General features: G+C 33.8%; 1 protein-coding gene across 2 annotated transcripts in view; it reads left to right on the top strand.

Moving 5' to 3' along the window:
- LOC138706363 (enoyl-CoA delta isomerase 1, mitochondrial-like) overlaps positions 1 to 10,280 on the top strand; it is a 41,580-nt gene extending 31,300 nt beyond the window's left edge. The window contains exon 7 of one of the 2 annotated variants that reach the window (XM_069835555.1): positions 9,708 to 10,280. In XM_069835555.1, the coding sequence (XP_069691656.1) occupies positions 9,708 to 9,868 (161 nt within the window). In that variant the 3' untranslated portion in view covers positions 9,869 to 10,280. The remainder of the gene's footprint in view (positions 1 to 9,707) is intronic. The other variant, XM_069835563.1, reaches the window with a different exon arrangement.
- The last annotated feature ends 11,417 nt before the right edge of the window (positions 10,281 to 21,697 follow it).

The following is a 21,697-nucleotide window of genomic DNA, read 5'->3' as shown; positions in this document are numbered from 1 at the left end:
AAAGATAAGTTTTTAGTCTGAGCTGAACTTCCATGTTTATAGATTTGTGTAATATAACAACCGTCACCCCTCACACACACTAAACTTGTTTTCTGATCGCCTAACCTTTTTCTTCTCATGCAACTCACATGCCGGGTCTCGCCTCCTGAACTATACCATATAAAATCTGCTTCATGATATTCATATTTGTGAAATGTTGGTATTGTTAAGATGTAATATTGTCTATCAATAACCAGGTAGGTGGTAAACACTGGACTTGCATTTGGAAAGGCCTCTATTACACTATCAAATGTCTGTGTCACAGAATATGATAAAATTTTTTATCAAATATATATAATCAAATGTAAGATTTTTGGCCAGTTTGTCCAAGTAATGTTTAAGTTTGCTTAACGAATGTTAAATTAACAGTCTGTTTATTTTTAATGCTTTGTTAATGTATTTTCCATTTGTTCAACATAATTTTGTTTAAGATAACCAACACTTAACTATAACGTCTGTAAGCACTATTTTAACTACTCAACAGCAGTTGGTAATGATTCTACACATGTAAGACAATTTTTGATTGGCTAAAATTAATCTTTAAATTCTATATTATAGAGTGAGTCATGAAACTTGCATAAAATGACAACCTGTTATAGTAGGCCACGCTCCATAAACAAACAGTTGACAAATGAAAGTTGTAGGTGACGTGCTGAATAACAATTACAAAGTAAGGTTATATTTCCTCATTGCTATTATGGATACGAAATACGAAAGAAATAAAATAACACTGATGTATTTAAACAGTCCAAAGTATTTTTTAAATGTTATATTACCAGTCATATGCTAAACATTCCCTACAGAGAGACACAAAATATTAATTTCGCAACTTCTGTTTGAACAGCTGTGGAGACATCGGCCATATTTAACTAACTGTTAAACGAGTTAACTGCCCGAAATCCTACATTTAAAATTAACAATCTGTTAAACCAAACTGGTGTTGAAAACATACAATTTTATTAATTAACAAACTGTTTATTGTTTAACAGTCCTTAAATTTTCTAATATTACTTGGAAAAACCGGCCATTTGAGTATATTACACTATTGGCCGGTTTGTCCAAGTATTGTTAGAAGACTTAACGACTGTTAAACCTTCAACAGTTTGTTAAATACAGTTTTTCCATTTGTTCAACACCAGTTTGGCTTAACAGATTCTTAACCGTTTGTTAACTTTAAATGTAGGATTTCAGGCCGTTAACTCATTTAACACACAGTTAAACATGGCGGATAACACCACAGCTGTTCAGACAAAAGTTGTGAAAATAACATGTTATGTTTCTCTTTGAGGAATGTTTAGAGTAAGGGACGGTTTCACCAAGCTTCAGTAAATCAGTCCAAATGAAACATTTGGCCGGTTTGTCCAAGTAATGTTTAATTTGGCTTAACAAATGTTAAATTAACAGCTGGTTTATTTTTAACGTTTTGTTAAGATTTTTTTCATTTTTCCAACATAATTTTGTTTAAAATAACCAACACTTAACTTTAACTGTCGTTAATACTATTCTAACTACTCAACAGCAGTTGGTAATGATTTTGCATATATAAGACAACTTCTTATTGGCTGATATTATTATTTAAATTCTGTACTGTAGAGTATGTCATGAAACATGTGTAAAATCGTAACCTGTTACAGTAGCCATGATTCATACAGTACAGAGAGTTGATAAATGAAAGTTGCATTGACTACTATTGAATAATAATAATTATTATAAGTATGGTTATATTTTATAATGCTAAATATGAATTTCTGTTTAGAAAAACTCAGTATTATTACCACCAGGTGACAATAATTACACGAATGTGTGTGTAGTCAACTGTACACAAAACCCCAAGGAGAATTCCGTATCATATAAAATTCTCTAATTCAGGTCCATGTATAAATTATATGTAATTTTGTCCTAAAGAAGCAATTGCTGCTGAAACATTTTATTATTTACTCACTGCGTATTTTGAAGCACTATTGACATCGGCTATAGTTGAAGAGCCAGTAACATAGAATCTAGAGTTAATAATAGCTGGTGAATTGGAACAAGTGGCCTATTTCTGTTTCTAGGATATTCAAATCTGACTTCAATTTCTTGCCACGTTGAGATCGCACATTTCCTCAATATTAAATGGATAATAGCTCAGCATCGAAATAAGTGTCAGTATGATAATCAGTTGACTTATAAAGATTATCTTCCCTATATTAATATTCCAAAATATTTTTGAAATTATATATTACCAGTCTTATGGCCGGTTTCACAAAGCTTCATTAAGGTTTTAATGATTCATTAATGTATTTACTGGTTCATTAAATCATTTTTATATCTCACCAAGCATCTTTAGCCTAACAAACCAGTAAAACTATCATTAAATTTAGTGATAGAAATTTCCGTCTTTAAATTTTTAATTATTCATTAGTTGCAGTATAAAATGGCGGAACGTTTCGACGCAGAATTGTTATATCTGGAACTGCTCGAAAATTAAGAGTCAAATGGATATAATTTTAACCATTTAAAAACCGATCATTTTGAAAATTTGAATGACATAAAAATTCACAAAAGATACCGCGTCACGAAGATCATGGTACCGGTACTCAAAATTTTAGAACAAACTGATTGTAGGTTAGAATATCATAAAAACGGCTGAGACAAAGCTGAAACTAGTCAACTAGGTAACATACAACTGAGTTTTATTTTAAGACATGAAAGTGATTATTATAACTACATACCGGTATACCTAAGAAATATTAGTAAATTAATACATAATGTGCATTCAAACATAACAAAACTTAATTGGTATGTTAACTTTCATTTATTAGAATTATATTATAGCTAGCGATAAGATATGTTTGTACTGGCTTTAAAACAGAAGCGAAAGAGCTGGATTCTTGGAATTTATAATCGTTTTCTTTCCGATGGAAATTTAATTTTCCAGCAGGATAATCACCCCGCACACTCCGCCATGTACGTTCAAAAACGGTTCACGGAAAAGCATGGAAAAGAGGAGGATTGACAAATATCGAGACATCCCACCTCAAAATCCAGATCAGTTGTATTGTATGGTATTCATATATGCTTACAGCTAGAATATGGAACAAGTCAAAAAACTTAATACTATTATAAAATCTTAATTTATAGTCACAGTCTAGATGAAATATATACAGACGAGATTTACAATATAGTCTACTAGTACAACACATAGTTTTAGTATCAATTTCATGAAGTGTTATTGAATGTCATGAATTCACCTGCAGAATAGAAGGCGTGAGAAATTAGGTACCTCTTTAATTTGGCCCTAAATAATTTTATGTTTTGAGTTTCATTTTTTATATCGATAGGGAGGCTATTAAAAATTTTTACTGCCATATAACGCACTCCTTTTTGATAGCACGATAAACTTGCTGATGGAGTATGAAAGTCATTTTTTTGACGTGTATTTATGCTATGAACTGTTGAATTAGTTACAAAGTTTTCACGATTACATACGAGGAAGACTATTAATGAAAAGATATACTGACAAGCCATGGGCATTATTTGTAGTTTTTTGAAAATAGTCCTACACGATTCCCTAGATTTGGCACCTACTATTATTCTAATTACTCTTTTTTGTAATAGAAATACTATCTGTAGAATTTCCCCAGAATATTATTCCAAAACTCATTACCGAGTGGAAGTATGCAAAGTATATTGTTTTTAAGTTATTGATATTTACTATCTTTTGCATAGATCTAATAGCAAAACAAGCTGAATTTAGTTTGGGGGTAATTTCTTTAATATGATTTTTCCAATTTAACACATTATCGATTTTTAAGCCAAGAAATTTGGTTGTTGTAGTTTCTAATAGGGATCTATTGTTAACTATTGCGCTAGAAATTTGCGATGTTGAATTTGGACAGGATTTAAATTGAATTATGTTAGTTTTGTTACAATTTAATACTAATTTACAAGTTCCGGGATCAAGTTCTTGCTACCTGGGAAGATTTCGCTAAGGACCAGAACTATTTCCGCGATCTGGTGGACTCAATGCCCCGAAAATGCCAGGCAGTGATAGACGCCGGTGGCATGTGGACAATGTATTAGATCCACATGTGTATTTCTTTTATTTTTCTTTAATTTGTTTGTTTACCTTTGTTTTATTTCGGGAAGAAAATTGATCTCCCAAGAGTTTTTTAAATTCTCCTAGTGGAGCCAGAGTTGCGAAATAATTCGTTCCACTACGCAAAATAAAAAAAAAATGAAACGTAACATGCATAAAAATTAGTTACATTGATAAAAAAAAAAGGTTACCACCGAGATTCGAACATGGGTCCCTGGGATGCCAAGCCAACTCGCTACTGACTGCACTATCAGAGAGTCATGACGTAACCAGCGCGACGAGGCACATATAAGAGCTCGGCTAGAAGTCTACGGAGACACCGCACATATAAACGTACTCGTGTAAATATTTTAATGTTCAGTACTAATTAATGTTTCATTTGGACTGATTTACTGAAGCGTGGTGAAACCGGCCCTTACTCTAAACATTCCTCAAAGAGAAACATAACATGTTATTTTCACAACTTTTGTCTGAACAGCTGTGGTGTTATCCGCCATGTTTAACTGTTTGTTGAATGAGTTAACGGCCTGAAATCCTACATTTAAAGTTAACAAACGGTTAAGAAGCTGTTAAGCCAAACTGGTGTTGAACAAATGGAAAAACTGTATTTAACAAACTGTTGAAGGTTTAACAGTCGTTAAGTCTTCTAACAATACTTGGACAAACCGGCCCATTAACTAGTACTGAACATTGAAATATTTACACGATTACGCTTGTATGTGAGCTGTCCGTAGATGTCATGCCTAGCAGCTATATGTGCCTCGTCGCGCTGGTTACGTCGTGGTACCCAGATGGAGTAGTCAGTAGCGTGTTGGCTTGCTATCCCAGGGGCCCGTGTTCGGTTCTCGGCCATAACTTTTTTTTTTAACGTAACTAATTTTTATACATGTTACCATTCTTCATTTTTATAATTTTGTGTAGTGGAACTTATTATTTCGCAACTCTGGCTCCAGTACGAGAATTTAAAAAACTCTTGGGAGATCAATTTTCTTCCCGAAATAAAACAAAGATAAACAAACAAATTAAAGAAAAATAAAAGAAATACACATGTGGATCTGATACATTGTCCACATGCCACCGGCGTCTATCACTGCCTGCATTTTCGGGGCATTGAGTCCACCAGATCGCGGAAATAGTTCTGGTCCTTAGCGAAATCTTCCCAGGTAGCCAGAACTTGATCCCAGAACTGATCTGGATTTTGAGGTGGGATGTCTCGATATTTGTCAATCCTCCTCTTTTTCATGCTTTTCCGTGAACCGTCTTTGAGCGTTTATGGCGGTGTGCGCGGGGTGATTATCCTGCTGGAAAATTAAATTTCCATCGGAAAGAAAACGATTATAAATTCCAAGAATCCAGCTCTTTTGCTTCTGTTTTAAAGCCAGTACAAACATATCTTATCGCTAGCTATAATATAATTCTAATAAATGAAAGTTAACATACCAATTAAGTTTTGTTATGTTTGAATGCACATTATGTATTAATTTACTAATATTTCTTAGGTACCGATATGTAGTTATAATAATCACTTTCATGTCTTAAAATAAAACTCAGTTGTATGTTATCTAGTTGACTAGTTTCAGCTTTGTCTCAGCTGTTTTTATGATATTCTAACCTATGATCAGTTTCTTCTAAAATTTTGAGTACCGGTACCATGATCTTCGTGACGCGGTATCTTTTGTGAATTTTTGTGTCATTCAAATTTTCAAAATGATCGGTTTTTAAATGGTTAAAATTATATCCATTTGACTCTTAATTTTCGAGCAGTTCCAGATATAACAATTCTGCGTCGAAACGTTCCGCCATTTTATATTGCAACTAATGAATAATTAAAATTTTAAAGACGGAAATTTCTATCACTAAATTTAATTATAGTTTTACTGGTTTGTTAGGCTAAAGATGCTTGGTGAGATATAAAAATGATTTAATGAACCAGTAAATACATTAATGAATCATTAAAACCTTAATGAAGCTTTGTGAAACCGGCCATAAGACTGGTAATATATAATTTCAAAAATATTTTGGAATATTAATATAGGGAAGATAATCTTTATAAGTCAACTGATTATCATACTGACGCTTATTTCGATGCTGAGCTATTATCCATTTAATATTGAGGAAATGTGCGATCTCAACGTGGCAAGAAATTGAAGTCAGATTTGAATATCCTAGAAACAGAAATAGGCCATTTGTTCCAATTCACCAGCTATTATTAACTCTAGATTCTATGTTACTGGCTCTTCAACTATAGCCGATGTCAATAGTGCTTCAAAATACGCAGTGAGTAAATAATAAAATGTTTCAGCAGCAATTGCTTCTTTAGGACGAAATTACATATAATTTATACATGGACCTGAATTAGAGAATTTTATATGATACGGAATTCTCCTCGGGGTTTTGTGTACAGTTGACTACACACACATTCGTGTAATTATTGTCACCTGGTGGTAATAATGCTGAGATTTTTCTAAACAGAAATTCATATTTAGCATTATAAAATATAACCATACTTATAATAATTATTATTATTCAATAGTAGTCAATGCAACTTTCATTTATCAACTCTCTGTACTGTATGAATCATGGCTACTGTAACAGGTTACGATTTTACACATGTTTCATGACATACTCCACAGTACAGAATTTAAATAATAATATCAGCCAATAAGAAGTTGTCTTATATATGCAAAATCATTACCAACTGCTGTTGAGTAGTTAGAATAGTATTAACGACAGTTGAAGTTAAGTGTTGGTTATTTTAAACAAAATTATGTTGGAAAAATGAAAACAATCTTAACAAAACGTTAAAAATAAACCAGCTGTTAATTTAACATTTGTTAAGCCAAATTAAACATTACTTGGAAGAACTGGCCATAAGTCAAAGCTTTTATCATATCTTTCATCACAGTTCTAATAATGGATCCACAATAGTTCTATGCTTGTTGCAACTGTAAATGCAGTAATGGTTAATACATTAATACTAAAGAAGAAATCAAAGAAAATACGTATTTCGTCGGCTTAGAGTGTAAACCTACTAACTAATAAAAATAAAATTTCACAGGGGAAACAAAAGACTGAGTATAAATTAACTCTGAAGCTTTATCCAAAGTACAGATCTGGTCCTAAAGTTTCAGAGTTAATGTATACTCAGTCTTTTGTTTCCTCTGTAAAATTTCATTTTTTGTTATTTAGCAGGTTTACACTGTAAGCCAATGATATGGGTTAGAGATTGGGGTAGAGAGAAAAATACAAAAGGAATCCATCAAGCTCTACTGAGAGAACTTCAGTGTGAAGATGTGAAATCCTATATATATGAATGAATGAAAAGGGACGAAGAAAGAATGAATGATGTTTAAAATGGCAGGCAGGGTAAGCATCCCATGCCTCCATTGGTTTCCGACTAACAATTCACTAACTTTAGATCGAGGTTCCCAGCTAAAAGCCGTTTGCCCTCTCAACTAACAGTAGTGTATTTTCCCCTGTAAATGATTATATGAAAAATGTGCACGCTATCAGTTGAATTGTGAGTGAATGAATGAAGTGAAGTTAGCACCATGCCCCGCAGATGTTAATGAGAGGTGGAGAGTCCAGTGCTCTGGTCAGTTCTGTCCTAGTCACGTTTTTGTAGTGGCGCTAGGGAGACTCGTAACCTGTCCTATATATATGTGTGTGTGTGTGTATATATATATATATATATATATATATATATATATATATATATATATATATATACACACACACACACACTAAGTACTTAATAATGAATGATGAAACATTTCATGTGACTCATAATGCGATATTAAATATATATATATACACACACACACACACACACACACACAAAGTACTTAATAATGAATGATGAAACATTTCATGTGACTCATAATGCGATATTAAAAGTTTTGTGGTTTTCACAGACCATGTGTACTTAATGGCCGCCATTTTCTTTCTTCTCAGTCACAGATTTTATCAAAGGTAAAGATGATGACTATAACTTTTATCACAGAACTATGTCACAGCTAGATGTGATCAAAGATGCTATAAAAGATTTTATCATATATATTTATCAAACTTCTGTGACACAGAAATTTTATAGCATAATATAGACCAAAGTCCTGGGTTCAAATCCCAGATCCAGCAAATCTGATCAAGATTTATAGAGTGATTTATTCAACTGTAAAATAATTATGAATGTAGTTATTTACAAAGGTAAATGCTGGAATTGTTCCCATTTCCACTACAAACTTACAGATAATGTTGTACTGAATGTACAGTAGTGGCAAAAAAAACCGGACCGACCCTTGTAGCTGATTTCAGAGCCTTGTTCACTCCAGAACATGATATACTGGTAACTAAGACTTTCGTGGTTCGAATCCTGCCTGGGAAGGAAACTTTTTTTTGATCCTTATTCAGATTTATTCCCAATACTTTTCGATTGCTGGTAAAATTCTTGTTCTGGGAATAGTAAGTTAATTAAGTAGTAAAATATCGCTGCAATCGAAAAGTATTGGGAATAAATTTGAATAAGGAACAAAATAGTAATATGTGTTACAAGAGCTGTATGTTGAAGTTTTCATGTTCGAGGAAAAGAGTGAAAAAGCGAAACATAGTTAAGCTTTTTTAATTTCCGAGAATTGAAAGAAAACATACCGCTCGTGTATTGTACATTATTTTGTGCGAAGATCGTTTATTACATACCTGAAAGAGGAATTTCTAATTAGTTGCAATGAAATCTCCATCTTGGTTTCTGTTCAATGACGGCAAATTTGCAAAAAAAAAAAAAAAATCTATCTTCAACATTGTTGCTTTAAAATGTTTTCTGTGTTTACTATACTCCAGCAAGCCGTGATATACGTCTGTCTTTTTTTTCCCCCCACTCTATAAATGCGAACTTAAAACAAACGGTAAGGTTATGTAATGATTTATTTTTCATTTTAATATTTTAACAATATTATTTATATAATATTGCAGTAATAACATCGGCATCTGTAATCTTGTTATTTTTTCACGGCTTCCGTAATGTTACTTGCATCACGAATGCAGTAACTTTAGTGGAGTTGTAGAGTTTACTTAATTTTTGCAAATATTTAAAAACAATAATTAACAGTGCAATTTAGGTGAAATTGCAGTGGTAAGTTTCCAATTTATAATTATTACTATATTGAACGTCTCTAAAAATAATATGTTAAAAGCCTAAAGCAGTACACTTAAGCAGTAAGAAGAGGGAAATTGTTAGGTGTGTTAGGTTGGGAATACTGAATGTGGAATTTTAGACTTTCCGCAGATTGGTTTTGTGCGGAAACCAAGCAAATACGCACGATCTCGCACAAAAAAATTTCCTTCCCAGGCAAGATTCGAACCACAAAAGTCTTAGTTACCAGTCTATCGTGCTCTGGAGTGAACAAGGCTCTGAAATCGGTTACAATGGTCGGTCCAGTTTTTTTTGCCACTACTGTACATACTCGTAGTTGGCAAATGTGCTAATAGATAACAGCAGTACAGTGTAACAACAGCAGTATTGATAAGTCGCGTAGTTAAAGCAACTGTAATTAAAATAAATTAAAATGACTTGTTTCTTTTTGTTTTTCAGCAACAGCACGTAAATTGACAAAGTTAGTTTGCAGAGAAGAAGCTTTGAAGTGGCTGACGAAAAACAGAGAGCAAGATCTGCAACAGTTTTTGCATTTTGTTAACCTTGAAGCTGTTCAGAAAGGACTGCATCTTTATTTAGAAGCCCTTAAAAAGAAGTAAATAGCAGGTATAGTTCTCGCCAAACTTAGACGGCCTCATTCACACCACTCTTCGAACTTGGTGGCTCTGTCCTAAAACATAATAAATTATACAGTGCGTACCTGTTAGTTATGAAGTGTTGTCACTTTTTTTAAATAAAGCAGTTAGTAGCTGACTCTCACAAGTGTCTTATCAGCCACCATTGGCGAGCTTAGCATTGGACAGTACTAGAGGATTGTGGCAACATCGTATTTGAAATTACAGAGCCATTAATGCACTGCTACCTGCATAAATATAAACATTTGCTGCAAAATAAGCTGCTCTCTACTTGAGCTGAGGTCGTTTAAGTGTGATGATTAGGGCTAGGATTTTGATGACCTATAAATCATGAAAAAATGTCCTAAAAACAATGCATTTATGGACTAAAAATCTTTCAAAAATGCCCTTAAAAATGCCCTAAAATTGATCTTACATAACTGGCTTAGTAGGAATATTAATATTTAATCTAGTAATTAAATTAAATTCTACTCGTAGTACCAACATTCAAGTTTATTTAATTTTACATAATTTTTTCTTAGTACACTTTAATTAATTATTTTACCTGATGTAGTTCCATAGTCCACAACAAGGCCACTCTTATCAGAAACTAGCAGGTATAGAGGAGTCTATGTTGAAGGGTGATTGGATTGATCCATTACGTGGAGATGTACTACGTTAAAATGACAATATGTGTGTAGAAAAACGATTAAAATAATGGGTATTTACTTACTTACTGGCTTTTAAGGAACCCGAAGGTTCATTACTGCCCTCACATAAGCCCACCATTGGTCCCTATCCTGTGCAAGATTAATCCAGTCTCTATCATCATATCCCACCTCCCTCAAATCCGTTTTAATATTATCTTCCCATCCATGTCTCGGCCTCCCCAAAGGTCTTTTTCCCTCTGGCCGGCAGCCTCCCAACTAACACTCTATATGCATTTCTGGATTCCTCCATATGTGCTACATGACCTGCCCATCTCAAACGTCTGGATTTAATGTTAAATAATGGGTATTAGCTGAAAAAAATATGTAGAGAAAATATCAAAGGAACTAAATAATATTTTACATTAATAATGGGGATTTATGACCAAAATTAAATGTAAATACCCCAAAAATGACAGAATAAAACAAAAAATGCTCTTATGAGTTGTAAGAGGTAAAAAATGCCCTAACACATGTGTCTTAAAACACTCAGTTTATTACATAACATATAAATACTAAAGCAGCTATGTTTCTGGCTTACTAGAAAAAAGATGCAATTTCATCAAAATCCTAGCCCTAGTGATGATACGATTAACATTAAGTGGAATGATACTGTATTTACTAATTTAGTATTTCTCTTTCGTGTACATAATTTTTTATATGTGTATGAAAGCAGAAATCCCTAGAACAGGGTTGCAAAACTGTGCTACAATTGTGGCAGACATACAAGCTGGGACACGTAACTAATCCCGTTCTTTCAACCTTCACATCACTGGATGTGGTAGGGGGAGAAGAAAGATGTATTCAGTGTGCTTACGAAACATCATATACGTCATTGAAAGCCGAGGATTGTGGACAGGAGAACAAACTCTTTCCCCATGCTTCCACCCCCTCTCTTCCACGCTATTTTTTACTGAGATGGTTAGTCATAATTTTTCACAAAAATATACAGGTACAATTTATAATATACACCGATGTGCAAAAAAAAAGTGGAACGCTCGATAATTTTTTAACAATTATAATTAGAATCTTAATTACAATTGAGGGGCATTTTCACAAAACTCGTTATCTACATTTTTTCCGATTTTGAGGTTTTAGTGTAGCCTTATGTTTTTGGGTCAGGAGAATCCAATAGTGCTATCAGAATTAAGCTAAAGTTGGTAAGTATATCAGTAAATTGATCTTGAAATAAAAGAGATTTTTCAAAACTTGGTATCTACAGTTGTGTATTTTAGAAAAGAGCTCTCTTGAAAAAAACAAGATTTTGTAGATAACGAGTTTTGTGAAAATGCCCCTCAATTGTGAAGGTTCCAGAGCTATTGTAATCCCCAAAATGAGGGAAAACAAAACTTTGGTGCAACAACAGAAACATGGACTGAGAACTGTTTGGAACAATGGTATACTCTGTTGGTCACTTTCTCCCCATTCATAATGAAGGGCCCTTTGAAGCTCTTGCAGGGTTTCTGGCAGACGATATCGAGCTCGTAATTTTTTTCCCCAAGGTTCCCACAGGTGTTCAGTGAGGTTGAGATCAGGCTGCTTTAAACCCCCACATTGTCCAGAAATTGAGAGACTTATCGCGCTACACGCATTTTCATGCATTAGGATGAAGTTTTCTTTGACTCCATAGCCAAATGGAAAATGTTCCATTAGTACATAGCGGTCAGCATTATGAGCTCTATTTGCAATTGGCACCAGCTCTGTTCTTGCCACATCATTATAGCTCCTCCTCCAGATGGTATTCTTTCTGAGTAGTAGTGCTCTGCAAGCCTTCTCCACACTCTTTCTCCTGTAGATGTCTTGTGATTGTCCACATGCTCACATCCATCTGATGGAATTGACAAAGACGATTTTGAACCTGAACTGCAGTTGTGTACCAGTCCCTTAACACTTGCAATGTCATGAATCTGTTATTCTTTGTGGTTGTAGCTCTCTTTTGACCAGATCCTGGTCTCCGAGAGAATGCGTCTGACAGCTCTGTGAATGCTTTCTATTGAAGTTCCAAGGCTATTCGTGATATATCTGTAACTTTGGCCATCAACAATTAAAGCTACTGCTCTTACTGAATTTTCTGCACTTAAAGGCATCTCGAAATTGTGACAGATTATCTTTTACAGAATAAACGAAAATAGAAATCATGGAAAACATAGAAACATTACACACTAAAAATACTGGAATTCCCTAGCTGTAAAATTTTATTTCCCTGTTGTCCAAAAAATTACAGCAATACAACTAATGCAGTGTTAAGAGTTGTTCATGAATGCGAGGGGTGGTGGAAATCTTCTATTGTATGAGATGGTCTCTCCTAATTGTGTAAATATCTGTACATATAGGATAACTTATAAAATTGTAATGTTTTTATTGGAAAATTGTAGTTTATCAAAGTGTTCCACTTTTTTTTTTGCACTTCAATGTATAAAATTAATATAAAAATCTTGATAGTTTTAAAAGTACCAGGGCGACACCCTGGCTGACTACACCCCTGCTTGCTTCACAGTCCTTATGTCTTCCTTTTTTTCTGTATTTTCAATCATTTAGAATATTAAATCAATGGTTAATTTGCTCCCATTGAAAACTAGAGCTGTTTCAATAACTTATCAGTTATCAGGGTGATCTTTTTTTTTTTTTTTTTTTTTTTTTCATTATACAAAATATAGTGCATTAAAAAACTTCCCCCATAGTGAGTAAAATGCTCAGAAATCTGCTAGGTATGAAAAGCAGATGGTAGCTGTCTGGGCATTCGTGGACTGGGTGAGGCCTACTAACCTTCACTGAGGATTACACTAAGGCCACCAACCTTCACATTTATTGCATCTTCGGATGAAGCCATTTAATGTAAATTTGTCCAAAACTAATTTCATATATCCACCTAAATCATACAGTGTATAAATGAAATGAAATAAGAATGCCTTTTATGTACAATCAAGGAAACAGAAGTTCATCTCCATATTTGGGTACATATTAAATGATTTCATTTTATGTATATCTTTTGAATAATGGCTCCAGAAAGTGAACTATTATAGTCCCGATGCTGTTATTTCTGGCGTGACTCTGCCTCTTTGCTTACGTCTTAGAAAGTGAAGGCTCTTTAAAGTCTATGTAGGTAATATTGTTCGCCATTTTTGTTCTTACGTTGCCAAGCTACCATACGAGGAATCTATTTGCCACACCGTTAAACATTATCATGTCGTAGCTTCTATGATAATAAATCAAACGCAATGTAATTCAGCAAATAATTGAGCGGCAAATAACGTCTTCGTGTGCTTTCTGCGAACGCCAACGAAAGAGCTAAAATGGCGGGCGATTATATGAAGTATTTATCGAGCCTTAAGAAATGAATCAGCGAATCACAAGATGCACACGTTTAAATGTAGCCGACCTGCAACACGATTGGCTGCCGGAAATTAGAGTGACGGGACTATAACAGTCATAATTTGTAATATGATAACAGAACCGAATTGTTACGAAATGTGTAAGAATGAGAAAACACACGTCATCTTCATGACACTTTTAACATTTTAATTTAGCCTATCACATAAGTGAGTGAACTGATTGTAAAATCTTTATGAAAATATTTTTCTCAAGGTAAAGTTACGAAATTGTTTGCATTGTCTATCATATTTTTTGTACACTTTGTTTCCTGTTTTTACTATATATTACTGTATTATTGCTGTACACAGCAAACATTAATGAGAGCATGGGGGAGTGAAAAATCGGACAACAAAGATATAAGATCATTGTGCATGGAGTTTTTACGAGATGAAAAGATAGAGAGTAAAGTTACAGTGTATATTTCATATTAACTACTTGAACATTTCTTGGTCAATATTCGAATAATTATAGAATTAATTATACATCTTGATTACACAGCTTTTAATACTATATCACTTCGGAAAACATATTGTCTGTCTTTCTCGTGTTAAATTTTACATTACCTCGTTAACAAGCTGAAACATGTTAATGAGGTAATGCAAAATTTAACACGAGAAAGACACATAATATGTTTTCCGAAGAATTAATTAATTTCCACTTGTGTCGTACCATATATTGTAATAGTCTGATACCTTTGTCAAAATTGTTATTATTACTTATATTACAATTACTGTATCTGCTTTCTGTTATTTTGTGCTCTAACAGAAGTTTATCTGTTTATACCATTTTCAATGAATGGTAGCGAAGTTTATGTAAGAAGTTTTTGTTACACATTTTTGTTTTTGGTAATCAATTCAATTCTGTTTGATAAAAATATACAAAATTCATGACTTAGTTGTCAAGCGCACGGTATTGGAAACCACAAGCGATATTTTGGATCTCTTGTTTCTAGACATGTATAATCATAATCATCTTAGTTTTTATAAAGGACAGGCCCTTCTATTCATTTCAAACTTGTTATGTTGGGGATTGGTAGGTAACATAGAGAAAAGATTCTTACTGAACATGACAGTTAAAGGCTCCACTTCGTTCATTGAGAGATGAGCCTTTATCTGTTGGATTTGGAGCACTGCCAGTGTTAGACAAGCAAGCATATTCTTTAATAAAATAGGAGTGAAATGTTTTAATGTCTACTAAATACTGAACAGGTGCTGCATTACATAAACTATATAGCCCTATAATTTATATTTTAAAAGGGCATTTATGATTAAATACATTTAAGTATAAAAAGAATGCATAAAACTCAGGAATGAAATGATCACAACACTGAATTGAACTTTGTGATTCAAATAATTTTAATTTTTATACTACATGAAATTATTGTAAATTAGAATATACTGGACTAAACATCGAAAAGAAACAAATGAGATAAGTTTACTGTAGATTTCTAATGTTTGACAAATATATTTTATAGGTACTGGAGTTTTTAGCCTTTCCTTTTATATAATGTGAAATTGTTGTTATGGATTTTTTTATTTTGTTGTACTTCTTCAAATAAATGTTTATAATAAAATTCGATGCTTGTGAATTTTACACCCTTCAATACCATCAAAGATTTGGCAAATCATCCTTTCCCATATGTGCTTTCCAATACAGCCTGACTCTGGTTACTGTTGTTGACCTCTGTGGATAAGAATTCTGTATTCTTTAGGTTGAAAATGTCAAAATTTATAAATATTATGAGAATTGTAAGTTAAATTTTTAAACCGTCTCTACTGCAAAGATTTATGTAGGTAATTTTGGCAAGACCATTACTTGGAAGTGAGGCTTGGGCTATAAAAAGTCGATCAGCAGTGTGATAGCTTATATGAGAAGGAAAAAGCTGTGTATTCACATTTGGAAATTTTTCATGAATTTAATAGAGCACATAGAGAGGATGGCTAATGGGAGGAAATTAAACAACTCTTACACTACCAATGCAAAGAGAAGTTTGGGACGACCAAATAAATGAGTGAGACCGTGCCTAAAACTCGGAAGGATGGTGGTACGAGGTTGGCTGGTCAAACAAAGATTTGATGGGAGTATACTGTTCATATGGAGAGGGTGAGAATGAATATAACCATCCCTTCTCTACCTACTTACTTTACAATTTATGACTCCGTAGGCGGTGACGTCACTCTCCGCATTCCCTAGTAACCAAGTTGTTTATCTCTACCATGTTTTGTTAAATGGTGCTCATTGTTACTGCAAACTGCAATTAATTGATTTCAATGGAGCACTGGACCGAGCAACAGTGTTGCCATACCTACTGATTAAGCAGGAGATTTCCTGTTTTTCCATTGAATCTACTGCTCTACTTCTTTTTTTTGTCAAAAGTCCGAATTTCTCCTTCGTTTTTGGCATGCTGCAGTCATCTGGTTCTGTGCCCGGATTTTCAATTTATTACACATTATGTTATGTCACCATGTCTTACTTTTGCATCTTATACACAAGTCAAACAATGTTTTCATTTGTCTCCCCAACGAGTTAGAAGTAAGAATATTCTTCCAGCTCGTTGTGTCTCCCTGCTCATAACGCGTCGCCACAATGATGCTTAAAGGAGCAAGAACACGTGAAATAGTGAGAGAATGAAGTGTAGGTAATGGTATTTTTGTGTTACATATCGTGCACATTGATCTTTTAAATAAGTGAAAGTGTCCCAGCAAGAAAGAAATGTAAATACTCCTTCCTAGAATTATAAATCAGAGTCGGAAAATTATGAATAGTTTAAAGGGTAGTTATGCAAAAACAGGAAAAGGGATCATTTTTCATCTATTATAATCACAGCTAATGCAGTACTGTCTTTAATGTCATCTTTAAAATAAATCTCGTTCTATCGAAAATCATTTGTCAATATACGAAAAACTCCTGATCAATACATTTTAATGCGAAACATTGTCAATGAGACATTACTGTGTAAAAACAGAATTGCATGACTTATTTACATACGCAGAGTAAAGATAACAGTAGTAATATTTAGCAAAATTGTTCCATTTCATTGGTTAGGGATGTGTTATATAGTAATACAACAGTATCATCTTTATTACAGTATACACTGTTTTGTAATTAATATTATAATACGAAGAGAAAATTCATGTTTATTAATCTACTGTAAAGTCCTGTTTTTTTCGGTGGTTTTCTCCTGATTTTCGTAAGTAGGTCATGGCAACACTGCCGGGGAACAGTGCTGCTATGAGGTTTCATCAACTGGAATATTCGATCCATTATTTATTGAGACAGGCCGGAAATGCAGTGACTGTTAAATTTCTAAAAATATTTCTTTGTTTACTTAACAAAATAAAGAACGACAATAAAAAAAAGAAGCTCTGATTGAGATTCTGGCTGACAGTATTCCTATTATTAGGCAGTGTATCTCACTTGACGATATGTATCAAAGGAAGAACAATAATTGTTGGTATGCATCTGAAGTCTGATTAGTGAGGTTCAGACCTGTCTTCGAACCACTGCCTGCTGGATCACATCCTATGGCTGCTTACACTGCCTGCCCAATCAACGCTTATGCGCAAGTAGCTGCTAGGTGGCAGTTAGTGAATTTGCATATACTGATAATGTTAATAGCGGTGAGCACTGCCTGCCATCTAGCGGCAAAATAACTTTAATTGAGCAAGCAGTTTACGCAGCTATAGGATGCGATCCAGCAGGCAATGCTTCGAACAGTTGACTAAACAACAACAAAAAAAGACAATAATTTATTAAAAAACGTTTAATTTTTCAGGTTTATAGATATTCATTAATGTGAAAACTGTTTCGAGTGATACTAGATTGTGAGCAGAAAGTTCTCTCCTAAATTATCACAAATATACAAAGTAGATTTTAGAATGTGCACTCATATGGCTTTCAGATACTACTAATCTTCTGTTGCTTCATTTTCATCTTTGCCGTTTTCTTTTGATTCTGCAACTGTGGCTTCGGCTTCACTTTTTGAGTCTTCAGCATTGGCTGCTGTCATACTGTGACTTTTCCTTTCTGTTATGGAAACTTCTCCTTCATCTTCTACTCCTTCGTTTTCTTTTTCTTCTTCTTCTTCTTCTTGATCAAAGATAATTTCTGAGATTTCATCTGGAGGTGGCAAAGCAGCTAGTGTTAAATTGTGAAGATCTTCAAATTCTTCCCTTTGGATGTCCAGGAAGTGATTTATCTCTATTATTAATTTCCGAGAGTATTCAATTCTTTCTCTGCAAAAATTAATGGTGCTGTATGAGTTGTATGTAATTTTTCATTATATGGGTATTTTACAGCAATATGCCTGAAATGAGTTTTGTAGATGTAGTGGGAAAGATAAGGATGCGTGATAAACCATCTGTATGCTCACATTAGACATTAGTAACAAATCCAGAAATCTATATTGGGCAGGAACCAGGTGCAGTGGAAAAAGTGTACCTTGGATGTAGGAAATAAAAGGGTAAATTTACATCAATTTAAAAACTATTGTAAGCTTCACTGAAAGTCAGTTTGTTTCTTATTATCATGGACCAGTAATAATTCTGAATACTGTCAGTGACAAAATAGTCCTCTCTGGAAAAATTTCTTTGATCACACTGAGTTTTAACTACCTCCGTGTGTGTGTGCTTGCGTACTTGTTTCTTTCTTTTTTTTTTTTTCTTCAAATTAGCATACTTTCATTAATTTTGCTTCAGTAAACTTATATTTTACATGGAAGATGAGAAAGTCTCAAATATACAGTCATCCCCTAACCTATGAGGTTCTATGTATTCATACTTATATCCATTTTGTGAGCAAGTTTGCAACAGTTTCAATTTGTTAAGATGTTTAAAAAATTGTGAAGACGGTACTAACAATGCCAATGTTCAAAGTTCACATGTCATTCTACATTATATTTACAGTATTACATTACATTATTCTACATTATGATTGTTTGGCCAAACACCTGCATAGAATTGGATTATATCAATCCCCTAACTGTCCATTGTGCAACTCAAACCAAGAAATGGATTCGGAACACCTCAAAATCTGTGCTTCAGTGACTGGTCATGATAATATCTTTGAAAAATATTGGAGTGCAAGAGGTCAAATGACTTTATTGTCAAACGCCTGGCATTAGAAAGCAACAACAACATTATATTTACATTATTCCACTTCCAAAGCATCTTCAGATTTAATAATCCAATTGCTGATGAGGAATCCATGTTGGTTTAATGTACAAGTCATCAATCAAGCAAGCATTTTCGTTTACTAGCTACTACGGAGTTGATTGCTATGCACTATGTAGCTTTGGATCATGACTTCTGACGTCACATCCGGCTTTTTTAGACAACTATCTAGTTCACTTCAGCTGAAAATGTAGCTTTGAGACACGGCCTAACTAGAATACAGCAAGTCTTTAAATTTATCTTTTAGAGCTGATGTGGCCTCTATCAGGCCTGGAGCATAAATAATTTTTATAAGTTAAAGTACAACACAATAAGTTACATATGCATTACTATAATAAAGCAGGTATGTGAACTTATCTTTAGAGATGATGTGAGTTCTACCAGGGCCCACGAATGCAGTAACTTTAGTGGAGTTGTAGAGTTTACTTAATTTTTGCAAATATTTAAAAACAATAATTAACAGTGCAATTTAGGTGAAATTGCAGTGGTAAGTTTCCAATTTATAATTATTACTATATTGAACGTCTCTAAAAATAATATGTTAAAAGCCTAAAGCAGTACACTTAAGCAGTAAGAAGAGGGAAATTGTTAGGTGTGTTAGGTTGGGAATACTGAATGTGGAATTTTAGACTTTCCGCAGATTGGTTTTGTGCGGAAACCAAGCAAATACGCACGATCTCGCACAAAAAAATTTCCTTCCCAGGCAAGATTCGAACCACAAAAGTCTTAGTTACCAGTCTATCGTGCTCTGGAGTGAACAAGGCTCTGAAATCGGTTACAATGGTCGGTCCAGTTTTTTTTGCCACTACTGTACATACTCGTAGTTGGCAAATGTGCTAATAGATAACAGCAGTACAGTGTAACAACAGCAGTATTGATAAGTCGCGTAGTTAAAGCAACTGTAATTAAAATAAATTAAAATGACTTGTTTCTTTTTGTTTTTCAGCAACAGCACGTAAATTGACAAAGTTAGTTTGCAGAGAAGAAGCTTTGAAGTGGCTGACGAAAAACAGAGAGCAAGATCTGCAACAGTTTTTGCATTTTGTTAACCTTGAAGCTGTTCAGAAAGGACTGCATCTTTATTTAGAAGCCCTTAAAAAGAAGTAAATAGCAGGTATAGTTCTCGCCAAACTTAGACGGCCTCATTCACACCACTCTTCGAACTTGGTGGCTCTGTCCTAAAACATAATAAATTATACAGTGCGTACCTGTTAGTTATGAAGTGTTGTCACTTTTTTTAAATAAAGCAGTTAGTAGCTGACTCTCACAAGTGTCTTATCAGCCACCATTGGCGAGCTTAGCATTGGACAGTACTAGAGGATTGTGGCAACATCGTATTTGAAATTACAGAGCCATTAATGCACTGCTACCTGCATAAATATAAACATTTGCTGCAAAATAAGCTGCTCTCTACTTGAGCTGAGGTCGTTTAAGTGTGATGATTAGGGCTAGGATTTTGATGACCTATAAATCATGAAAAAATGTCCTAAAAACAATGCATTTATGGACTAAAAATCTTTCAAAAATGCCCTTAAAAATGCCCTAAAATTGATCTTACATAACTGGCTTAGTAGGAATATTAATATTTAATCTAGTAATTAAATTAAATTCTACTCGTAGTACCAACATTCAAGTTTATTTAATTTTACATAATTTTTTCTTAGTACACTTTAATTAATTATTTTACCTGATGTAGTTCCATAGTCCACAACAAGGCCACTCTTATCAGAAACTAGCAGGTATAGAGGAGTCTATGTTGAAGGGTGATTGGATTGATCCATTACGTGGAGATGTACTACGTTAAAATGACAATATGTGTGTAGAAAAACGATTAAAATAATGGGTATTTACTTACTTACTGGCTTTTAAGGAACCCGAAGGTTCATTACTGCCCTCACATAAGCCCACCATTGGTCCCTATCCTGTGCAAGATTAATCCAGTCTCTATCATCATATCCCACCTCCCTCAAATCCGTTTTAATATTATCTTCCCATCCATGTCTCGGCCTCCCCAAAGGTCTTTTTCCCTCTGGCCGGCAGCCTCCCAACTAACACTCTATATGCATTTCTGGATTCCTCCATATGTGCTACATGACCTGCCCATCTCAAACGTCTGGATTTAATGTTAAATAATGGGTATTAGCTGAAAAAAATATGTAGAGAAAATATCAAAGGAACTAAATAATATTTTACATTAATAATGGGGATTTATGACCAAAATTAAATGTAAATACCCCAAAAATGACAGAATAAAACAAAAAATGCTCTTATGAGTTGTAAGAGGTAAAAAATGCCCTAACACATGTGTCTTAAAACACTCAGTTTATTACATAACATATAAATACTAAAGCAGCTATGTTTCTGGCTTACTAGAAAAAAGATGCAATTTCATCAAAATCCTAGCCCTAGTGATGATACGATTAACATTAAGTGGAATGATACTGTATTTACTAATTTAGTATTTCTCTTTCGTGTACATAATTTTTTATATGTGTATGAAAGCAGAAATCCCTAGAACAGGGTTGCAAAACTGTGCTACAATTGTGGCAGACATACAAGCTGGG

Source organism: Periplaneta americana, chromosome 1, assembly GCF_040183065.1.
Source record: "Periplaneta americana isolate PAMFEO1 chromosome 1, P.americana_PAMFEO1_priV1, whole genome shotgun sequence".
Taxonomy (NCBI): domain Eukaryota; kingdom Metazoa; phylum Arthropoda; class Insecta; order Blattodea; family Blattidae; genus Periplaneta; species Periplaneta americana.
The sequence above is the reverse complement of the archived record's forward strand: the minus strand, read 5'-3'. Positions and strand labels throughout refer to the sequence as shown.